This window comes from Engystomops pustulosus, chromosome 2 (genome assembly GCF_040894005.1).
Source record: "Engystomops pustulosus chromosome 2, aEngPut4.maternal, whole genome shotgun sequence".
In the NCBI taxonomy this organism is placed as follows: Eukaryota; Metazoa; Chordata; class Amphibia; order Anura; family Leptodactylidae; genus Engystomops; species Engystomops pustulosus.
In genome coordinates, this window is record NC_092412.1 from 18,095,430 (window position 1) to 18,119,402 (window position 23,973).

A 23,973-nucleotide genomic window follows, 5' to 3' on the forward strand; every position below is an offset into this window, starting at 1 on the left:
CATGTCATAAGGCCTCTTGTAGGTCATGCTTGATGTCAAGGAAGATGATGCTATCATCAGGCAACACCAGGGCTACTGCTTGTGCCAAATGAAAACTAAGCTGGAGAGAAGCTGACAGATCATGCAGACCACGTAGCAATAACACCCAGGATATTGGGTCAAAATTGAGGTGTAGATAACAGAACTCCTGCACATAGTGTGACATGACTTGGGACTTTGTAATACATTCCATTGTGAATGACTGTAACCATCAAGCTGCTCAGTAACAAAAGCCATGAGAAGCATCTATCGTCTTGTCCTGTGTCTACAGGTCTCTGGAAGGATTGTTGGTTGTCCCTTTATGGTTGACCGTGACCGCCGTATATACCCAGAAGTAAAATATATTACATATACATTCTTTGTAGGATATATTATGTAGTATATTTGAAGAAGACAGGAATCAGCCATGACATCAAAACATATAGGGGGTCATTTACTAAGGGCCCGATTCGCGTTTTCCCGACGTGTTACCCGAATATTTCCGATTTGCGTCTATTTCCCCTGAATTTCCACGGGATTTTGGCGCACGCGATCGGATTGTGGCGCATCGGCGCTGGCATGCACGTGACGGAAATTGGGGGGCGTGGCCGAAAGAAAACCCGGCGGATTCGGAAAAAACGCCGCATTTTTTTTAAAAAAATCTGTCGCGGAGCTTGCACTTACCTTCACTCAGCCCGGCTCGGTGAGCTCCAGCGCGTTCCAATGCTTTTCAGCGCAGCAGCTGAACTAACTTAATAATTCCCGGCCGGACCCGAATCCAGTGCAGACAACGCGCCGCTGGATCGCGAATGGACCGGGTAAGTAAATCTGCCCCATAGAGTTATGTCCATTGTAGAGTTATGTCCATTATAGAGTTATGTCCATTTGACCCATCTGGCCAGGAGACACCTCAGGTTCACAATTTTATATAACACTTGACTATTCTCCATTAGGATGGAGCATCTGGTAATGTGTCACCAGGGACAATGCCAAAGCTGAAGATCTCCATGGGACGCAGAATTTGCTCATTATTATGAACAACTGTTTAATGACTTAGAAGATTAAAGGCATCAGAAGGATATAAATACCATCATCTGGTGGAGCAACGGCACATGGAACCAGAGTCATCGGAACTGAGCTGTCACCATCACTGAGAGTATATGTGTATGACATATATGTATAACATATTGGTAATATAGGTAAGGAGGAAATCTAGATGGCTATGTTATGTTAAAACATAGTATAATATGAGATGAGATTGATGTAGGTCCTTATAAGTCCAGAATATGGTTGACGCTTAGCTGTATATATGACATCAATGTCATCCATTAAGAATAAAGGATGGAGACGTTGGGCATCATGAAGTGGTCTCTATTTTGGAACGCCCTTTGGGTCCCTGTTATTCAGAAGGATTTATCATTAAGCAGGTTCCTCATGATATTTGGAGCTCCGCTGCCCTTTAATAAATGTTAATGGGATTATTTTTTTCAACTAATCACATACCTAATGAATCTGAGTTTACCAATCAGTTCCAGAATGGGTTAGGTACCAGGAGGATGGGTAAGTAACCCTGATATTCTCGAAAAATGAGGCAAAAACTTAACCCACTATTTAAGACAAGAAGCCAAAGGGCCATAGGAAAGACAACAGGACTGTTACTTATAGAACTTCTTTATGTTATATCTGGAGTCATGAGTAGGGGGTTCCTGAAAAAAATCTTGCCAATCAAGCCCTGAAAAATATTTTTGTTTCTTCTTGTTGACACAGAATCCCATTATCATCTCCGAAGTGATCACCCAGGACTGGTCAAAGACTCTGCTCTACCTATCTGTTTTCAGCCTTTAGGTTTATCTCCATGATCCCCAAGAACTTGTTGCAAAATTTAAGAGACAATATGAAAAACAGAACCAGTTTAATCATTACATTTGGGCAAATTTGCACCTAAAGGTAAGTGAAACTTTGTAATTATCTGGATTTCTGCCTTGGGCTGTTTCACATTATTCCTTGACGAGTGCCCTGTGCCGCAAACTGATCACTATGGTGGGGATTGAACTCTGTGCATTATATTGATACAGACATTCCCTGTGTTACGTACAAGATAGGTTCTGGAGGGTTGTTCTTAAGTTAAATTTGTATGTAAGTTGGAACTGTATATTTTATCATTGTAACACCCGACAACATTTTTTTGGTCTCTGAGACAATTGGATTTTAAACATGTTGGATTGTCATAAGAACCAGGAGTAGCAATAAAGCTTTGATAACTGTTATAGCTATTTATTGTAGCCTAAGGCTAAAGTACAATAATTGATCAACATCCAGAGGTTCGTCTATAAGTCGGGTGTTCTTAAATCAGGGACCGCCTGTAAACGATGCACAGAGTTTTTATTTCCCCGATTTTTTGCGGAGCCAACAAACTCTATACATCCACCCTCTACCACCAAAACCTAGTATTATAAATCACATAAAGTCCAGTATACCTAGAGTCCTCCTGGTGTCCCAAATACAAATACCCACCGGAATGCCCCTTTCTGTGCATCGGCATGCATAGTACCACCACGATACAATACTAGTGCAAACACTTCATAAATACATGTGCAACCAGTTTGTATTTATGTGCAGTCTACGCCCGAATTATGGCGCAGACTGTATAGTAAATCTGGGCCGATCAGTCTACTTTATGCCAGTAATCCATGCCAGGTGAGGGACTTATCTTTTCTGTTCTGCTGTGATTAGATCCATAGTAACTATGAACCTGTTATTTTGTCAACCATTTGTTTGATTGAATTAGTAGAATTTTTTTGGTTTATTTTACCTTCTGTCCCATAACTTTCAAATTTTCACCAAGAAATAAAGTGTAACCACATGAGGACACTTAAAGTTTACATTACAAATTAGACGCATTGGGGCAGATGTATTATCGTATATGCGCCAAAAAAGTGTCGGGAACTCACGTTTTTTTGGAGCAAAAGTGTTGCGGATCATTTATATAAGGCGTTTGTGCCAGAAAGAACAGATGTTTCCGATTATCCTGACTCGGCCGTCTTTTTTGCCGCAATTGGCCTATATTTTCCACATCATCTGCCACATTTATGTTGAGTTTGTCGGATTTTTTAGGCGCAATTTTTGGCACAGAACAGACCAGGAAAAAAGTGGCCTGAAATCAAAAGAAAAACAGGCGCAGCCCATGTAAGATTTTGCCGCACATCTCATTTGTGTCAACATTTTTATGGCGCCCGACTGATTAGTTACGTCTGTGCATTAATTACTTACAGCCATGTGCTACTTTAATACATCGGGCTATGCTTTCCGTCATCGGATCTCAGATGCCGACTGTCGAGGTTGCGACAGAATTCATAAATCCCCCACATTGTCGCACAGTCATAAATCCCCCACAAAGTTTATAATAATATTTGACTTGACCATCCTATGAACAGCGGCTTTGAATCCAATCTTCTAAAACTTGCAAAAATTTTTGTTACTGTACTATAACATCTCACTCATCACCTACTCAAATTTTGTTAAAAATTTTGGCAAATATGATAATTTTCTAATCTACCAATTTACTTTTTTTGAATGTTGCAGTTAAAACATCTTCGAAGAATAGAAGATCACTCCAGCAGTCATGGTGAACTCATCAATGCTCCAAAGTAACATGACCCAGATGTCCATCATGCCCAGCCATCAGGTCGACACCACAATGTTGATTTTAATACTCTTGACCATATTGGGCTTCAGTTTCTTTGCCTACTTTATCTCAATCATATTTAATGCTTTTTTCAAGAGCCCACACCTCTGGGACAGCGCTCGATACGTCCTCTTCATCTACATGCTCATGAATGATACATTCTTTATCTGTATAGGGTTCTATATGTGGCTTACAACACATTATAAATTACAAGTTCCTGTCCCCCTATGTTATGTCTTGTACACCCTTTCCACAATTTCATATGGGGTCACCCCCTACAATTTGGGGGCCATGGCCCTTGAACAATATGTGGCGATTTGCCACCCATTACGACATGTGGAGTTGTGCACCACCTATAGAGCTCATGTGACCTTCATCTTGATCTGTTCCATGTTGACCATCCCAAATGCAGTTGAACTAATTGTGATTTCATCCACTGTGACAAATATATTCAGTCTCTATATCATATGTTGGCAGCACATTCTGCTGGTAAATCCCATCCAGAATTTTCTAAGGTCCATCAATCTCATCCTATGCTTCTCCTCAGTTGGAATCACCATCCTGGTGACCTACGTAAAGATCTCACTGGTTGCTCATAGATTAAGTTCTCAATCATCTTCTGCTTCCAAAGCTGGTAAAACTGTCATGTTCCATGCGTTTCAGTTACTTTTATGCATGGCGTCCATCTTTTCTTCATTCATAGAGGCTCTCCCGATAAAACAGAGTGAGGAACTGATCCTTACAAATTTTTTGGTCTTCACTTGTGTCCCGAGATTACTCAGCCCCGTGATTTATGGAATCCGCGATGAAACATTGAGGGAACATATAAAAAGGTCTTTACCACATTTGTTTCGGAACTTATTTGGTAAAAAATCAACAAGGGTCTCCAGATGACCAGACATCGCTTGTATAGAATCATTGCTCGGTAGTAAATGTGTGCTTCGGTGCCTTATGTTATAATTCTCAGACATGATGTTAAAGTTCCTTTATTATGTACTCCATGCACAATACGTAGACAACCTCCCAACTTCTGGAAAAACATAAGTTGCGTGTGAAGCCAAATTGAAAATTTTCAAGTTATGAGCCATGTCCTTAACCATACCTCTAACCCCACCTACCAGGGTGCCCACATAATATATTACTCTACAATGTACATACTGTGGTCTGCACTGTATAATGCCACCCATACTGCAGCCACCCTCTAAGCATTACAATTACCCCCAAAATATCCCATAAATATTGCCTCCTTTTAATAATGCCCCCTTTTATGCCCCCCCCCCCCCCCCCCAGTTACAATGCCCTCTGTTTCTGTAGCCCCACTTCTAAACCCAACTCATAACATTTACGGTAATTTTTAATTCAAATTCTCTGTGTTTAACCAATTGATCATGGCCCATTCCTGTAGCCGCCTCCCTTACTTGACCTATAACCACTTTCTGCATTATAGCCCCTCCTTTTTGCGTAGCCCTTCCTGATTTAATTGCTCCCTGTTGAGTTTGTCCCAACCTCACAATGCCCCCTTTTCTGTCACCCCCATGTCTCAATGTCCCCTGTTTCTGTAGCCCTAACCTCCCCCTGACATTTTGACCCCAATACAAGTGTGTATGTATGTATGTATATTATATACAGTGGGCCCGGAAGGAGTATACAAGAATAGTTGCCTTTTGTTGTGACAAAGTAGTAGAATAAATGAGTTGTATATGGACTATCCTGTGTCCAATAAATCATATAAGCCAATGTACTTGTGATCTTATTCAAAAAAAAAAAATTCATCTCTGTTGTAATTAACAAATGCATTCAAAATATGATAAAAATAGGACAATTAAAATACAATATCAACAGATTCTAGATGTCCATCAATTTATATGTAGTAGTGGATATAAAAAATGTTAAAACAATTTAAAAACAAATCAGAAACTATAAATGTCTTAAGTTGTGACATCACTTGATATGTTCCAGGAGGTATTAGCGATAGTATGGCCCTACTTTGGGAAAGTATAAGATTTTTGTAACAGATTAATTATTGCCTTAATTTAATATTACTTACCTTCAAAAATAATAACAAACGGTCAGTTTCATAAAATTCAAAAGATTTTTTCCAAAGGGTACAAAAATTTTATTTACATGTGTTAGAGACTCTTGTCAGATAGAGATGGAACCAGAACCCAATACTATCGGTCTTCCCAGTTGTGCTATTAAAGGAAGCCTACTATCAGGGATCTACCTAATACGGTAGATCCCATGGTTGGCTGCCACTATAATATATTCCCCCAAAAGTGTTTTTAGGTAATCATAAACATAGGTATAAGCCCTTAGTTTTCTTATCATTGTTTGTATGCAAATTAGCACCGGAGGCTACTGGGGCATGGAGAAGCCACAACGTGGAGCCGGAGTAAAGACTAGTCCCCGCCCCATTAGCCCATGTTGGCACCACCAACCATCTTCTCTTCAGCATGCTGCCTCCTTCAGCTGCGGGCACTCGTCCTCAAAGCCGGAGTTTGCCCATGGCGTCAACAAAAACTACTAGTGCTGCTGCGAATTGGTCCCTATTTGGAAAAATTATGAGACCAACACATTTTGTAATTCCATGTTGTTACAAAGAGACACCATATTTGGGTAAATTGGCATGAGCCTGGTAGGGTTTTTGCTTTCCCAAGATCAGGGGGGGGGGGGGGGGCAGGAGCTCTAGAGCCGACAGACACCCCGATTACATCACCACAGCTGCCAACTTCAGAGCCTCACACAAACATGAAATGATGTGATAGATGCTATACAAGTGTGCTTTAATTTCTATAAGAATCTCATTATTATGATGTACATTATGAACTTTTATTGTTCTGATGCTAATATACAATATTATATGATTGAATATAATAATTGAATGAGGTCCTATCTCCCCACTAGTTATTCCAATTTAGTTAGTACAATTCTCAAATGTAACAATGTTCTGTTAAGAAAGTTTGTTATTTTTACAAAAATACTCTTTAAAGAGGACCTGTCACCTAAATTTTCGGCACTAGGAGCTGCTTACTAAAGTAAGCAGCTCCTAGTGCTTGATCAAACGCCGCAGTGTTAGAGTGATAGCGTTACCGGAAATCTCCGGTAACGCTATCAAACACTGCGGCAGGGTACAGTGTAATCATCGGACAGCTCGCAAAAATCTGTCCGATGTATTCATGAGGGGGCGGTCCGAGGCGCTGCCTCTTCCCCGGACTGCCCCGCTCACTCCATAGGCCGGCAGTGATTGCCGCGCGCTATGCGGCAGTCACCGCCCCTAGCCACGCCCTAACCCCGCCCCTCATGAATACGTCGGACAGCTTTGCTAGCTGTCCGAAAATTACACTGTACTCCACCGCAGTGTTAGATAGCGTTACCGGAGGTTTCCGGTAACACTATCACCCTAACACTGCGGCGTTTGATCAAGCACTAGGAGCTGCTTACTTTAGTAAGCAGTTCCTAGTGCCGATAAATTGGGTGACAGGTCCTCTTTAACAAGCAACTACAAAAAGACAGCAGCCGCCCCTCGCACAAGGCACATAAAACCCGAACACATTGGGGGACATTTACTAAGGGCTTTGCGACCGCACTTCTGTCGGACTTTTCACGTTCTTGTAGTGGAAGAAGTGTCTGCGCTGCTATTGTTTTGCCCACCACCCATATTTGCCAAAGCTGCGCTGGCCTCCATACAGCGCAAATTAGGGGGCGTGCCGTCAGCCGTTCCGACTGAGTTGGACGAGCGCCATATTTAACATGATAACCTATGTTAATGGTGCACCACAAAAAAGTTGGTGAACTGTGTTGGGCCTGTGTGGGGAACCGTCAGATTCATGATTTCTGGCGCACGCATATGCGAATAGCCCCTGACCCGCCCCCTATGCTACGCCTCCCATACTAGTGTTGTATTATAAACGCACTGAAAACGCATGCATAAATACATGCGTTTTCAGTGAACGAACTAAGAACGCACCTTTAGAAATGCAATCAAAAACACTGGGTACCAGACAACGGGCGCTGGCTACCGACCACATGCGTTTCAATAGAAATGCATATGTGAATGGGAAGAGGCTCTACTCTGTGTGCTTTAATTCCGTTTCTAATCAAAAACTTAACTTTCACACGTTTAGTTTTTCAGAAGCAGTTTTTGATGTCCAATCCAGGAGTGGAGTGAAAAAAAGAGGAGGAGCAGCTTCTCCCAATGATAATTCCTCACCCATTATTATCCACACCTGCTTTTGACTTCAAAAACTGCATCTGAAAAACTGAATTTGTGAACGCATCCATAAGGCCAACAGAAATGTGGTGCACTGAATGCACCTGCAAAAAAAGTCTATGGGGGTCATTTACTAAGGGCCCGATTCGCGTTTTTGCGACGGGTTAACCAAATTTTTCCATTCTGCAACGATTTTTCCTGTATTGCCCCAGGATTTTGGCGCACCGATCGGATTGTGGCGCATCGGCGCGGGCATGCACACGACGGAAATCGGGGGCGTGGTCGTACGAAAACCCGACGGATTCGGAGAAACCGCTGCATTTTAAAAAAAAAGTGTCGCTGGACTTGCGCTTACCTTCACCCGACAATGGATTGTGTACTCCGGCGGACTTGCAAGTCTTTGCGCCAAATATAATGCTGGTACAACCAGATTTTGTCCCCGTATTCTTGCGTTAAATAAGCCAACTAATAGGAGGTTCAAAGTAGGACTAGACAGTCTTATACTACTCCAGATTTATAACCCAGACATAAGAGCGTCCAGTCTGCCCAATTGCGGGTAATTTATCATACGTCGGCGCTCGTGTATGCAACGACATATGATGGCGCAGGCCGATACATCAAGATGTATCGGGCAGGGTTCTGCGATGCATTTATCCCTACGCCAGGTCCTTCCTGGCTGTCAGTACCTGTCCAGCAAACTGCACAATCAGGCTTGGCGGTAGCTGTAAAAACTAGGTAAGTAGGGCGAACTCACCCTGCGACGTCCCTGGGGGCTAAGGCCATGCCTAAAGCAGATAAACCGCCCTGATAAGGGCGAACCCACTATCAGGAACCTAACTGACGGTCCCTGAGCGACCCTACAAGATGACAGGAAAGACCTACTTTGTCTGGCAGCTGCTGGATGGTGGAGCGGACAGGTAACCGGAATACAGGAATAGACCAGTGTTCACACTGGTGCACAGAATACTAACACAGGTCTGAGACAGGGACAAACAACAGATATATACAAGTCTTCAGGTGGGATATACACAGGTCAGGTCAAGATCAAGCTGGTTATATACAGGTCTTTTGTCCAGATACAGACAGACAAGTGGAGACAGGTCAAAATCAAGATGGCTGCAAAGGTACAGAATCGGATACAAAACACAGAATACCAAACAAGATAGCAAGAGCACTAGATACACAGGTAGGACTTGAAGAATAACCAGCAAGGTATGATGGGAATGGGCAGGTATATAAGGCCGTTCCCAGACACGCCTCCAGCAGCACACTGGGGGAACTGTCCATCAGGCTAGTAACCCTTGCTGGGCAGGGCTGAAATGCAAGGAGCAGGGTGTGGCTCAGTTAATCCAAACACAAGCAGTAAGCCACAGTTCACACACAAATAAACGCCATCTATTCAGCCAACTGCGGATAGTGCGACGTTTAGGCACGGACGTTATACTGGCGTAGTAATAAACGCAGCAGGTGACTTTTCACGTGTGAAAATTTGCCGGCTGCAGCGAGTGTGCAGGCGTGGGGAAAGTAATGTCCCGCAACGGCCCATTCCTGGCCGGCCACGCCCACCGCTCACCTGGTCGCACCCCCCAACCCCCCTTCACGCCCCACTGCCGTGATGGTGGCGGATAGGGGAAAATAATAATAAAGTGCTAGCAATAAGCTAGTATTTACGATTATTTCAGGGATGATAATGTGGCACAGAGATTCTTTACATATTTTATTAAAAATGAAACCATGGAACCAGAAAACTTTTGAAAGATCTTTTTTTATTTCTGGCATGTGCTTTATTCTGACAACTATAACCTTTTAATGATGCCGCCTTTTGGAGTTTGTGTTTTTTTCAGGGGGAACTGTAGTTTGTATTGTTAACATTTGGGGATAAGGATGACTTTTTTGAATCAATTATTATTCCATTTTAGGGGTTTAAGTTGAGTCAACTAAAAAAACATAATTCTCTGTACCCTTCTTTCACTACCAGTGACTTCTATGGCTTTACAACTTATTAAGCCTTATACTGTAGCCTGCTCTTTCTTACCTGCATAGGTTGTAGAGTAGAGGGAGAGGATAGAGAGAACTATGCAGCTGCTATTGGAAACAGTTCTCTCTATGACCGTGCAGAAAACATGACCAGCTCTGGCCCAACTTTACTTTATTGGGGAAAGATTTTTTAACTTTGTGGCTGAGCAGAGCGGAACAGTTCAGAGCATGACCTGAGCAAACGGCCTCCATGGAACCATAGGGAAAGAATATTCTAATTCCGTGTCCGCATCCTTATCCCAGTCACTTTTGCACACTTTTGCACACTTTTTTGACAGGGCAACTTGACATCTGTCCATACACTTACCCCTCTTTACCTCCCAGGCCACCATGATAACACTTACAGTTTTGTTCTATGTGTATACATTATTCTCTTTAGATATACTATTCCATCCAGCCTATCTACATTCTGCATGAGGAAGTTGGGACAGACAATGGTCATTCTTCCCTTATAGATAGATATAGATTCTTCCATTCTAGACTTTCGGATTAGAGTCGTGTGATCTCATATAGACATGAACAGGGACAGACACTAAGCTATAACACTTGAGCGTTCTCCATTACCATCAAACATCTGGTGATGTGTCACCGGGGACAGTGCGGCGCCTGAACATCTCCGTGGGACTTGTCTCCATATTTGTTGTTTTGCTAATTACTCTAATTAAAGGTGCAACATATGTATTTATACCGCCATCTCATGGAACAACGGCACATGGACCCAGATGTATCAGGCCCGAGTTGTTACCGCAACCAGCCAGTTTAAATGTAGCCCATCATAGTAAGTATACAAAGTGTAGGGAACATAGGGATAGGTAAGAGGTACTAAGGCTAGGGGGGAGACCCGTATTTACACCGTATATGGTATATGGCACTGTGATTGGATGTATCTGTTGTAGATCATTACATTTCCTATCAGGACACATGGATGGTGCATATTTCTTTTTGGACACACTTTTGCCCCTGGTTTGGCCCCGTTTGGAGCTTAGAGGGTGTTGGGTGATGGGCTTCAATACTCTCACCATAATTTTCTATCTGATTTTCTAGTCTCTATCAGAGACTATCATGTGTCACAGTTATTTCCAGGGAGCACAATGTGAAATATTACAAAATTCCAGAAGCACAATATTTGGAATTATATGGAATTATGGGGCTCAGTGTACGCCAGGGATATATAAAGGGGCACAGCATAAAACATGGTTATGTACAGGCAGTCCCCAGGTTACGTACTAGATAGGTTCTGTAGGTTTGTTCTTAAATTGGATTTGTATGTAAGTCGGAACTGTATATTTTATCATTGTAACCACAGTCAAAATTTTTTTGGTCTCTGTGCCAATTGGGTTTTAGAAATGTTTGATTGTCATAAGAACAATAAGGGGGTCATTTATTAAGGGCCCGATTCGCGTTTTCCCGACGTGTTACCCGAATATTTCCGATTTGCGCCGCTTGTACATGAATTGCCCCGGGTTTTTGGCGCACGCGATCGGATTGTGGCGCATCGGGGCCGGTATGCGCGCGACAGAAATCGGGGGGCGTGGCCGAACGAAAACCCGACGTATTCGGAAAAACCGCCGCATTTAAAAACCGAAATGTGTCGCATAAGGACCGCTTACCTTCACCTGGTCCAGCTCGGTGCATTCCGGCGCGATGAGTTTACTTTCAGCGCAGCAGCGCCACCTGGTGGACGGCGGAAGAACTACCTTATTAAATCCCGGCCGGACCCGAATCCAGAGCGGAGAAGCCGCCGCTGGAACGCGAATGGACCGGGTAAGTAAATTTGCCCCTAAATGTTCATTGCAGACGCCTGTGATAACTGTTATAGCTGATTATTGTAGCCTAAGGCTAAAGTACAGGAAATTACCAACATCCAGAGGTCTGTGTGTAACTAGGGGTCACCTGTAAGACGGGTGTTCATAAGTAGGGGGCTGCCTGTATAGGGTCTCAGTGGGTAGCAATATTGTATACACAGGCACAACATGTAGCAATGTTATATACAGGGGCTCAGTGTGTAGCAATGTTATATACAGGGGCTCAGTGTGTAGCAATGTTATATACAGGGGCTCAGTGTGTAGCAATGTTATATACAGGGGCTCAGTGTGTAGCAATGTTATATACAGGGGCTCAGTGTGTAGCAATGTTATATACAGGGGCTCAGTGTGTAGCAATGTTATATACAGGGGCTCAGTGTGTAGCAATGTTATATACAGGGGCTCAGTGTGTAGCAATGTTATATACAGGGGCTCAGTGTGTAGCAATGTTATATACAGGGGCTCAGTGTGTAGCAATGTTATATACAGGGGCTCAGTGTGTAGCAATGTTATATACAGGGGCTCAGTGTGTAGCAATGTTATATACAGGAGCTATATACAGGGGCTCAGCATGTAGCAATGTTATATACAAGGGCTCAGCGTGTAGCAATGTTATATACAGGGGCTCAGTGTGTAGCAATGTTATATACAGGGGCTCAGCGTGTAGCAATGTTATATACAGGGGCTCAGTGTGTAGCAATGTTATATACAGGGACTCCACGTGTTACATTCAGAGGTACAGTGTGTAGCAATTTTATGTTGAGGGGCACAGCGTGTGGCAATGTGATATTTACGGGCACAGTGTGTAGCAATTTTATATTCAGAGGTACAGTGTTATATTCAGTGTGTAGCAATTTTATATTCAATGTTGAATTTATATTTTAAATGTAGGAGCTCAATGTGTAGCAGTTTTATATATGGGGGAATAGCATGTAGCAATGTTATATACAGGGGCAAACTGTGTAACAATGTTATATTCAAGAGCACAGTGTGTAGCAGTGTTTTATCCAGAGATACAGTGTGTAGCAATGTTATATTGTACAGTGTCACTTTGTGTGTAGTAGCTGAGCTGAGGCCTAGAAGGCCTGTGTTCAGAGCATGTGCTCTACGCAGTGTTTTATCCAGAGATACAGTGTGTAGCAATGTTATATTCAGAGGCAAAGTTTGTTGCAGTGTTATATTCAGGGGCACAGTGTTATATTCAGAGGCACAGTATGTAGCAATGTGTTATATTCAGGGGCACAGTGTGTAACAATGTGATATTTAGTGGCACCAGTGTGTAGCAATGTGTTATATTCAGGGGCACAGTATGCAGCAATGAGATATTTAGGGGCACAGTGTGTAGCAGTGTTATAATCACAGGTACAGTGTGTAGCAATGTGATATTTAGGGGCACTGTGTGTAGCAGTGTTATATTCACAGGAACATTGTGTAGCAATTTTATATTCAGGAGAACAGTGTGTAGCAGTGTTATATCCAGGGGTACAATGTGTAGCAATTTTATATTCAGGAGCACAGTGTGTAGCAGTGTTATATCCAGAGATACAGTGTGTAGCAATGTTGTACTCAGAGGCAAAGTTTGTTGCAGTGTTATATTCAGGGGCACAGTGTGTAGCAATGTTATATTCAGAGGTACAGTGTGTAGCAACTTTATATACAGTGGCACCGTGTATAGCAGTGTTATATTCAGGGGCACAGTATGTAGCAATGTGTAATATTCAGGGACACAGTGTGTAGCAATGTGATATTTAGGGGCACAGTGTGTAGCAATGTGATATTTAGGGGCACAGTGTGTAGCAATGTGATATTTAGGGGCACAGTGTGTAGCAATGTGTTATATTCAGGGGCACAGTGTGTAGCAATGTGATATTTAGGGGCACAGTGTGCAACAGTGTTTAATTAATGGTCACAGATTGTAACAATGTTAACTCCAGGATTGATTTGGTGCTGGTGCATGCAGGATCATTTGGGGGCATTTAACGATTGTGCTGCAGGGTCTGTGTTTCTGGCGCACAAATCGTGCTATAATATTTACAAGGATAGTGCATGGGGTTAATGAAAGGGGCGCATGACCGCAAATGGTGTAACCTAACTCCCCATTCACAAAGGTAAAATACAACTTCGTAGAAAAGCTTTACGTAGCTATAAGTGTGCACCAAAAAATGTGGCAAAAAATTTTTGGTTTTCCATCGATGACATCATCGTTTTCAAACTCGACAAGGCCTTGGGGAAGGTTTGTAACTGTAATTACACATGGATTTCCTTTAAAGAGAGAATAAGCAAAAAAGTGAGGAACCAAAGGGAAATTTGCCACAAATACACGACCATCGAGGTCATAGAGGTCAGGGCTGGGCGGAGTAGAAAAAAATCCTTCAATCAGACTAGACATCTCCGGCGAATCACTGATCCTAAATATCTAGTTTGCTGATAACTGGGGAATTTTTGCAATTTATCTCTTCCTAAAAACTGTGCCATAGCATAATATAACAATTCCACAAAAGTAACAGCAAACATTTGTAATGTATCTTACTCAAATATGTATAGCAAGATGATGGGGGTTATCATTCTAGTTTACATTGCCTAACGGGAACTGCTCGGATTCCAGCAACATGTTTATACACTTATCGCGGTTTTGTTGTTAATTTATAGAATATTCTTTGCTCTGTGATGTAAAATTATTGAGAAAACACATAAATTACCATATATACTCAAGTATAAGCCTAGTTTTTCAGCACAAAAAAATGGGCTGAAACCCCAAACTCGGCTTATACTCGAGTAAAAAAAAATATAGGTTTTACCAGGTTTAAGTGGTAAAATTAGGGGCCTCGGCTTATACTTGGGTCGGCTTATACTCGAGTATATACGGTATCTATTTAAAAAGAACAAAAGAAAAACTTTAAAGGGAAAAACTGGAAAATTTGAACAATGATATCATAGCACCGCCAGTGCATGCCACATTTCTAAACTTATAGGTGCCATAGATGAAAAATTTTGGCAAACTTTAGCGGCGATTACTAGCCCGCCACCACCTGCCGCACAAACTAGAGGTTATTATTCACACCTATGATTTGCAACTTTTTTTTTGTCAAACAATAGGAAGTTTTTCGATAGTGTCCACTTTTACATAAAGTTGAGAAATACCATTAAGAAGGTTATCCTACGTATTTGCTGATTTACTTACCCCTGTCCTGAAATCTTCCACCGGGTCACATGACAAAAGAAAAGGCACCACCACGTAAGGACATAGTGGGGGACATGTATCTTTATTTCTATTAGTAAAATTTTCTAATTTTTGCGACTTTTGTAGTTTTTTAGACTTTTCACTGCAACTTTTGCTGTCGTTTTTCAAGTACGCCTTGGTCTGCACCTTGTGCCTTATGTATCATCGTTTCCCAGATGTTCCGTGCAACTTTTTACTCATGTTTAACTTTTTTTTGCTTATTTTTGCAACTTTTTAGGCGCAAATCTGCACCTGGTCCAAGGCAGGTGCAAAGGAAGTTTTTTTTTTTAATGGACCCTATTTTATCATATAAAGTGGAATTACCGTATATACTCGAGTATAAGCCGAGGCCCCTAATTTTACCACAAAAACATGGGAAAACCTATTGACTTGAGTATAAGCCAAGGGTGGGAAATGCATTGGTCACAGACCTCCCATTATATAGCCTGCCGGACCCTGCCCCCCAGTATATAGCCAGCACCTGCCCCCCAGTATATAGCCTGCCAGCCCATATCCCCCAGTATATAGCCAGCCCACTGCCCCAGTATATAGCCAGCAGCAGGGGAATATTTTTGTGCTGAAAAACTAGGCTTATACTAAAATTCGTACATTTTTGCATTTACATTTTTGTACAATTGTGTATTGGTTACTTCTAAGGGTAAGGTCACACGCAGCATTTTGGTTGTGTTTTGAAACGCATTACGACAGCTGAGGAGAGGTGATTTGCCTAATTACATCACTGTTAACATTTGCGCTAACATGTTCGCTTTGTGTTATCAAAATGCACGCCTTAACATGATGTTAACGCAACTCGTAATGTAATTAGGCAAATCACCGCGCCCTAATTGACCGCGCCCTTAACACCACGTGTGACCACAGCCTCATATGTCATCATCTCCTTGGGGTGTGACAAGAGGGCTTAAAAATGCAGGACATGGTTTTAAGTCTAAAATTTTTAGTAGTGTCCACTCCTGTACATGTTGCTTGTGTCCATGTGGATTTGAGACATTTGCAACCAAAAGTCTCAAAAAGAAGCCAAATTTTGCGCCTGCCAGGTCAGGAAAAGCTAAACGTATATCACAATTGTTAAGGTGATCACACTGGTTTCGGATGCCATCTTGACTACTGTCCGCCATTTTGAGTATTAACCGGGGGTCACGCACTGTCCAGTTAACCCCTTAACGCTCTGCGCCGTAGCTCTACGGCGCAGAGGTATAAGGGATGTATGAAGAGAGCTCACGGGCTGAGTCCTCTTCATACAGAGGTGGGGGTTGTTTCATATTGCAGCAAACCCCCACCGCTAATAACCGCGGTCGGTGCTTGCACCGATCGCGGCTATTAACCCTTTCAACAGCATCTTTATTACGATCGCCGCGCCCCCGAACGTCATCGGGGGGCGGCGATCGGTTGCCATGGTAGCCTCGGGTCTTCGTTTGACCCAAGACTATCTGGCATCTGCAGATTCGTTACAATGAGCCAGTGGCTCATTGTAATGAATGTGCTGCAAAAATGCCATATACAGAAGTATTGCAGTATATGGTAGCAGCGATCTGACCATCTAGGGTTAATGTACCCTAGATGGGCTAAAAAATAGTGAAAAAAAAATAAAAAAAAAAGTTTAAAAAATAAAAAAAATTAATAAAATATTAAAAGTTCAAATCACCCCCCTTTCCCTAGAACGGATATAAAACATAATAAACAGTAAAAATCACAAACATATTAGGTATCGCCGCATACCAAAATGCCCGATCTATCAAAATATAAAAACGGTTACGGCCGGCGGTGACCTCCGAGGCGGGAAATGGCGCCCAAATGTCCGAAATGCGACTTTTACACCTTTTTACATAACATAAAAAATGAAATAAAAAATGATCAAAATGTCGCACAGAACTCAAAATGGTAGCAATGAAAACGTCGCCTCATTTCGCAAAAAATGACTCCTCACACATCTTTGTGCGCCAAAGTATGAAAAAGTTATTAGCGTCAGAAGATGGCAAAAAATTTTTTTTTCTTTTTTGTACACATTCGTTTAATTTTTGAAAATGTATTAAAACACAATAAAACCTGTATAAATTTGGTATCACCGCGATCGCACCGAACCAAAGAATAAAGTAGGCGTGTGTTATTTGGAGCGAAGAGTGAAAGTCGTAAAAACTGAGCCCACAAGAACGTGCGTTTTTTTTTCAATTTTTCCACATTTGGATTTTTTTTCAGCTTTGCAGTACACGGCATGTTAAAATAAATAACATCACGGGAAAGTAAAATTTGTTACGCACAAAATAAGCCCTCACACAGCTCTGTACACGGAAAAATGAAAAAGTTATGGATTTTTGAAGTTGGAGAGCGAGAAATGAGCGGAAAAACCCTGCGTCCTTAAGGGGTTAATGTCATGATTCAAACTTTATTTTTATGTAATCTGTTTGCACGCCTGCCAGCTAATTCCCTTTGACATTTAATGAGAATCCAGTCTGTCCTTCATCTTTAGTTCAATATTTTGGTTCTAGCACCAGTTTATCTCCTTCTTCTCAGGGAAATTAGTATAAACATGTTTGGGAACAAGGTCTATTAACCTTTTCTGAGAAATGTGCTGGTAAATTCATTATGGCCAATAGCATTGCAGTATTCTTTTTACGCCTCTTTGATGACTCTTCTGTCTGTGATATTATTTAAAAAAGACCAAACGTCTCAATTATACACCAAAGGAAAAAACTAAGATTTATTTCCCCCAGTGATTGTTGCAGGGTTATTCTCTAGAGTAGCATCTTGGCTATCTTCCGTTTATGTGAACTTACACTTAGGGAGGGTAATTTTATTAAATTTTTTGGTGTCAAATCTTCTACTGAGTTTTTTGGTTGCACTGAAATTTGGATTATGACATCTCTCACACACGATGTGCAATTTCCAGTGACTTCTTCCCCTCTATGCCAGTTGGGGGGGGTGCTAGTTTCGTGCACTGCCTATAGCGCTATCAAGGTGTGAAGAACCCCAGCGTTGCTGGCCACCTATCAGAGGCCGGAGTCTTCTGATAGAACCGGCAATTAGCGCCAGACTATGATTAACGTCCTCCGATATGTATTATGAAAACCTAATCAGTCGTCTTGTTTTTTTTCGGAATACTGAAGTATGAAAATCCTCCAAGAGAAGAACACTCACCCCAACATGGTTAACTCTTCCATACTCGAAAGCCTCATGAACCAAACATCCATCACCCCTAATATGTTTGTTGAATATACAAGGTGGACTCTCATATTCTTGATCGTGGTGGGCTTTGGTTTCTTCATCTGCTTTATCGTGATGATATTCAACGCTTTTTTCAAAAGCCCACGACTCCGGGACAGCGCTCGATATGTCCTCTTCCTCTACATGCTCATAAATGATATATTCTTTATCTCTTTGGGGTTCTATTTGTTGCTTACAGCTGTTTATGGAGTTAAAATTCCCGTACCTTTATGTTATTTCTTGTATACCCTTTCCTCGATAACTTTTAGAGTTACCCCCTACAACCTGGCAGCCATGGCTCTAGAACAATACGTGGCTATTTGCCACCCACTACATCATGTGCTGTTTTGCACCACTAATAGAGCACATGCAGCCTTCACGGCCATATGTTCCATGTTGACCATACCATACGCAGTTGAACTATACGTCATGATCTCCTCATTGACCAACATATTCAATCTTTACATAGTATGTCGGCAGGAATTTCTACTGGTTAATCCCGTGCAGTATGTTATAAGGTCTGCCAATCTCATCCTATGCTTCTCCTCAGTGGCCTTCATCATCTTAGTCACCTATATCAAGATCTCATTAGTTGCTCATAGAGTAAGTTCTAAATCATCTTCAGCATCCAAAGCTGGGAGAACCGTCATGCTCCACGCGATTCAGTTACTTCTATGCATGGCGTCTATCTTGTCCATGTTGACAGAGTCCCTCCCGATCAAACAGTTTGAGGTATTGCCCACTGCTAATTTTTTGGTTTTCACTTGTTTACCAAGGTTCCTCAGTCCTGTTATTTATGGAGTCCGGGATGAAACGTTAAGAGAACATATGAAAAGGTCTTTACCACGCTGGTTTTGTAACATTTTTGGGAGTAATAAAGAGAAGGTCTCCAGATGACCAATTGGTGGTTTATGGAGACTCCTTATGGAGTGTGATGCCCTTTAACTTATGTCTTATTGTAGCTCTTGCATGCCTCCTTTGCTATTTTGCCCCCATACATGAGTTCATGGTTGTCGCATGGACAATCTGTAGCTGAAAATCACCATTTACTTTCAGGAGCATCTACATCCTTGAGTAATGTGTTTATGTTGGACATTGATGTAGATGGTAAGTAGATGTCAAGCTCTCTGAGGCACTTTGGAGGACTCTGTTGCCCTGATAATTAGCAGATCAAAAAAGGTCCTGATATGATCAAACCTAATTAGGCCAATCTATGATGGGACCAAGGCCTCCATCTTTGGATACCCATGTGACATTTTAGATTTTTGGCCAAAAACTACCGGATCTTACAGCTCCACCAAATCCAACCACTTACAACTTTTTGCTTCCACTGATTCTAGAGCAATTGAACATTTTATTTCCTCCATAATTCCCAAATGGGCATCCATTGGGCGTTCCAATCTGTCCGCTCTAGCCCAGAGCCACCTATTCAACAGTTACGAACTCAATGACACTGATTTCTCGTGAAAAAAGGGGTCTACAGAATTTTTTTTTAACTGTGCCAGAATCAGTGGAGTAGAGACTATAAGAGGATGAGAACAGTCCAAGTGGGTAAAGATGTTAAAATGTCCACTTCAAAGGGAACCTTTCAGCAGAAATTAAACTAACAAACCACTACTAGTCTGTTGTCAAACAAGTTAACACATTCCAATTCATGTTTCTTTCCTGGCCCAGTGTTGTTGTCATTCTAAAAAATTTACTTTGAAATGAGATGTAAATTGGCTGTATGTACTCGAGTATAAGCCGACCCGAGTATTAGCCGAGGTACCTAATCAATCTTACTTACTAAGGCGGGGAGAGCTTGACTTCAGTGCTAAACTCTCAAACCCAATTTACATTTCATATCAAAGTTTAGCTCATGGTCTGTGATCCAGAAGATAGACATAGATAACATAGATTACATAGATTGTCTATTTACTTTTGTTTAAAGGATTTGGATAACTTCCACTCACTGGTGCTTATTTATTAAGGGTCGCGGACCGCAATTTTGTAGGACTGTTCGGCGTTTTCGGGATTTGTGCAACTTTGCCAGGTATTTAAGAGGTGTTTACGCTGGGATTGTGTCGCACCCGATCAGATTTTGGAGCAGCTGCTCTGCTTTCATGCGACAGAAATCGGGCAATGTGCCATCAGACAATCTGATTGATTGACTGAGCGCGGGATTTTACATTCAAATAGTGTCGTAAGACAATGCACTTACATGCACCGGGAAGAAGAAGGTGAACTCTGGCAGACCTGAGCGGGGAAGCGACACATGCAGGATATCGGGTGCAGGATCTTAGTGAATCGCCGCACAGTGCATTATCGTGGGACAATGCACTTTTTGTGAACTCCGCTGGACCGGGTAAGTAAATGTCTCATAAAAAGTCTCACAGTGGGGGTCATTTACTAAGGGCCCGATTCGCGTTTTCCCTGACGTGTTACCCGAATTTTTCAGTTTTGCGCCGATTTTTCCCTTTATTGCCCCAGGATTTTGGCGCACGTGATCCGTATGTGTCGCATCGGCGCCGGCATGCACGGAAATCAGGGGGCGTGGCCGTACGAAAACCCGACGGATTCGGAAAAACTGCCGCATTTAAAAACCACCCTGGTGGACGTCGGAGGAACTGTCTTAGTGAATTGCCGGAAGACCCGAATCCACCAGGGAACACACCGCTGGATTGCGAATGGACCGGGTAAGTAAATCTGCCCCAGCTACTCCAGTCCCCTGCTGTTCTATGTGCTGGGACTTTATATGCATTATGAGGCTTTTTTGGATTAAAAAAAAAATACCAGATAGAAAATAGACTTTGAAAACATTTAATAAAGGGCCAAAGCCTTTATAATGAATCTGATGGGCACCGGAGCTCCAAGAATAGACATAGGACCACATGTATCACTTGTTTTTTCTGTTGTATTTGCGCCTTTGCATACTGGTGCACTGTTTTTGTGATTAAACGCAAAAATAAAAAAACAGGTTTCCCTCATTTATCCTACCAATCCAGATGTTTTGTTGCGCCAAATGATATTCATCATTTGCGACTTTTCATTTAGGTGCAAAAACGGGCGCAGAAACACTCCAGTCCGAAGGTGGCGTTAACTGAGAAGTCAGCCCCTGTGCAGAGCAGCTCATCCCCAGCAGCTGAGCTCAGCCAGACACTGCAGACACTAGTACAGATAAGACACTACCTGCAGCCTCTGTATAGTACAGCAGCAGAGCTCAGCAGACACTAGTACAGATAAGGGTACATTCACACGGCGGTATGCCCGTGTGCTGGAGAGGAGGAGGAGGTGACCCCTCCTCCCTCCATAGAGAATAGCGGCGCACGGCCGCACACACGCCAAAAGATAGAGCATGCTCTATCTTTTTGCGGTGTGCGGGCCAGATCGGTGCCACACATGTGTATTGCCGTCTATGGAAATTTGCGGCCGCATGTACGTCCCCGCAGACGGCCATGTGAATGTGCCCTAATACAGACACGACCTGCGGACTCTATTTACAGGTCATGACCATCAGCTTCAGCTCAGAGCAGGAGAGAAGTTTGCAGAATGTTGCAGATACTACAGACAAGTGTAATTCTGCACAGTATCACCAGTGTGTCTGAGGGGGATATTGTGCAGAATTACAGGGGTGCAGCAGGAGACCAGCACTGGGGGATCCCCTCCAGGAGAAGCCCCTGCTGAGGAGGTCACTGGGTGCTGGGTGTCACACACCTGGGTGCTGCTGAGGAGGTCACTGGGTGCTGGGTGTCACACACCTGGGTGCTGCTGTGAGTGTTATCTTCATTCTGGGCTGTGGGAGAAGCAGAGAGGAGCTTGTAGCAGGATCACATGTAAGTGCCTGAATCTAACATTACGCCTAAACTGCGCCTAAACTGTGTTAAAGTAAAGTGATTAATAAGAGGCAGAAAATTAACTTATCACAGATGGTTGTAACTTGTGATAATTCTGGCGCAACTACTACAATTAGGCGCACGAAAGTGATACATGTGGCCCATAGAACTGTCCCAAGGAGCTGGTCTAATGATAAATCTTCTATTTTCATATCAATGTTTCTTTATTTCTTTTCTGCATGCAAATCTTGTTGTTCATAATCATGAGTGTTGTAAGAGCATCTGTTGTAATGCGCTAAAATAAAAAAGTATTTAACCACTTGCTGCCGATGCTTTTTTAATTTAGCACACACAATTCTGTCAGAGTTTGCATGATAAATGTGGCGCATGGTCCGACTCAGTACCAGAATGCCTCCTGCAGTGCTGAAATTTGCTTTGCACAAAGAACAGTGTGCACAGGGGCCCTGAAATAATCGCAAATGCTAGCTTATTGCAACTATTTTGCCCTCTCTGCCACCTTCACGCCAGTGGGGCTTGAAGGGGCGTGAATGGGGGGAGCGGCTGGTCGAGCAGATTGTGGCTTCTCATCTCCCCTTCATATTATGGACCCTCATGTAACCCTCATATTTTGGCCCCTTTCAACTCTTCTTCATATTGTGTCCCCTCTCAACCCCCCCCCCCCTCCCATATTGTGACCTCTCACCTCCCCTTCATATTGTGACACCTCATCCCCTCTCATATTGTGACCCATAATCTCTCCATCATATTGTGGCCTCTCACATCCCCCCGAAAAATCATAGCCAGGGGAGTTAATTTGTCAGATTGGCCAATCCGGAAATAGGTCTGGGTCGCATAGTCAAACTCAAACCCTGAATGGGAACATCTAGACCTCTCATATCAATGCTAAATTACATATTCATTTGGGGTGCTATGTTTAAGTACATATTAATTTATGAAACAGGAGTAGTAGTGTGCAAGTTAGTAATTATTGTGGGTGCTGTGATACATATTATTTGACAAGGAGCTACTGGAGCTCTCTAAATTATTGAAGGGTTGCTGATGATCTCGAGAATAGGTAAAAGACATTTACGGCAGTGTATCAGCGGGCGGCCGCATACGCACCACGGCACTAATCACTTTTATGATTGCGTGGGCTGTGATAGCGTGGGCTTTGTTAGACTCAGCTTTTCTTGGATGGGCTATAGGGTGCGAGAGAGTTCTTGTCCCACATATTGTAGGACCTTAATGTAGCCAAATTTATTGAACTTGAATTTTCCTATCAATTACAGACAGTGTGAAAACCATGGCCAATACAGTTCTTGAAACCCACTTGCTCTACTTCCTGGTCCAGGCAAGTCCAACCTAAGTAAATCTGATCACTGTCACTTGCCTGCCCATTTCGATGGTTGCAGTTATGCAAATCTATAAGTAATGGTCATAGGAAAGATTGCAATTGACCTAAAGTCACTCTGATGTTGGGAATTGAAATAAAGTGGGAATCAGATGCAACAATGGCCCATGAGATGGAACTGAAGTATTAGAGTGTAGTGTCTCAAAATTGAAATTCCCTCTGTGCCAGGTGGGCTGCCTAGAGTAGAGTAGAGAGCCTTCAGTGTCCCTGGTTAGATTTAGAATGGCCATAAATTGCTGCTACCCCTTCAGCAGATACCAAACACAAACTGCAAGGAAGAAACCTTGGTTATTGTCCATGTTGTGACTCTGGCACCCTATAAAACAAGTGGCTCATAAGTCTTACATACCAGAAGAGCAAAAACTTACCAGAAACTAGCTGGTTCATTCAGTTGATCCATATATTTAAGTATATTTGTAGAATAGAAGTTATTCAATTGGAGGGTACCAAGGCAACCAAAGAACATAGAGAAAACTTTATTAAATCTTGGGTTGGCACTCACTCTATTTTACGCCAATGATTCAGAATGTGGATTGACACCAACACAAATGTGAAA

The 23,973-nt window shown here is 42.5% G+C and overlaps 1 protein-coding gene across 1 annotated transcript; it reads left to right on the forward strand.

Moving 5' to 3' along the window:
* Positions 1-18,098: 18,098 nt before the first annotated feature.
* Positions 18,099-19,091, forward strand: LOC140117019 (odorant receptor 131-2-like). The gene has a single exon (XM_072133451.1). The coding sequence runs from the start codon at positions 18,099-18,101 to the stop codon at positions 19,089-19,091; it is 993 nt and encodes a 330-aa protein (XP_071989552.1).
* The last annotated feature ends 4,882 nt before the right edge of the window (positions 19,092-23,973 follow it).

Bases quoted from the DNA above. Each gene is read 5' to 3' on its own strand.
- LOC140117019 (XM_072133451.1), top strand. From the start codon at position 18,099: ATGAAAATCCTCCAAGAGAAGAACACTCACCCCAACATGGTTAACTCT.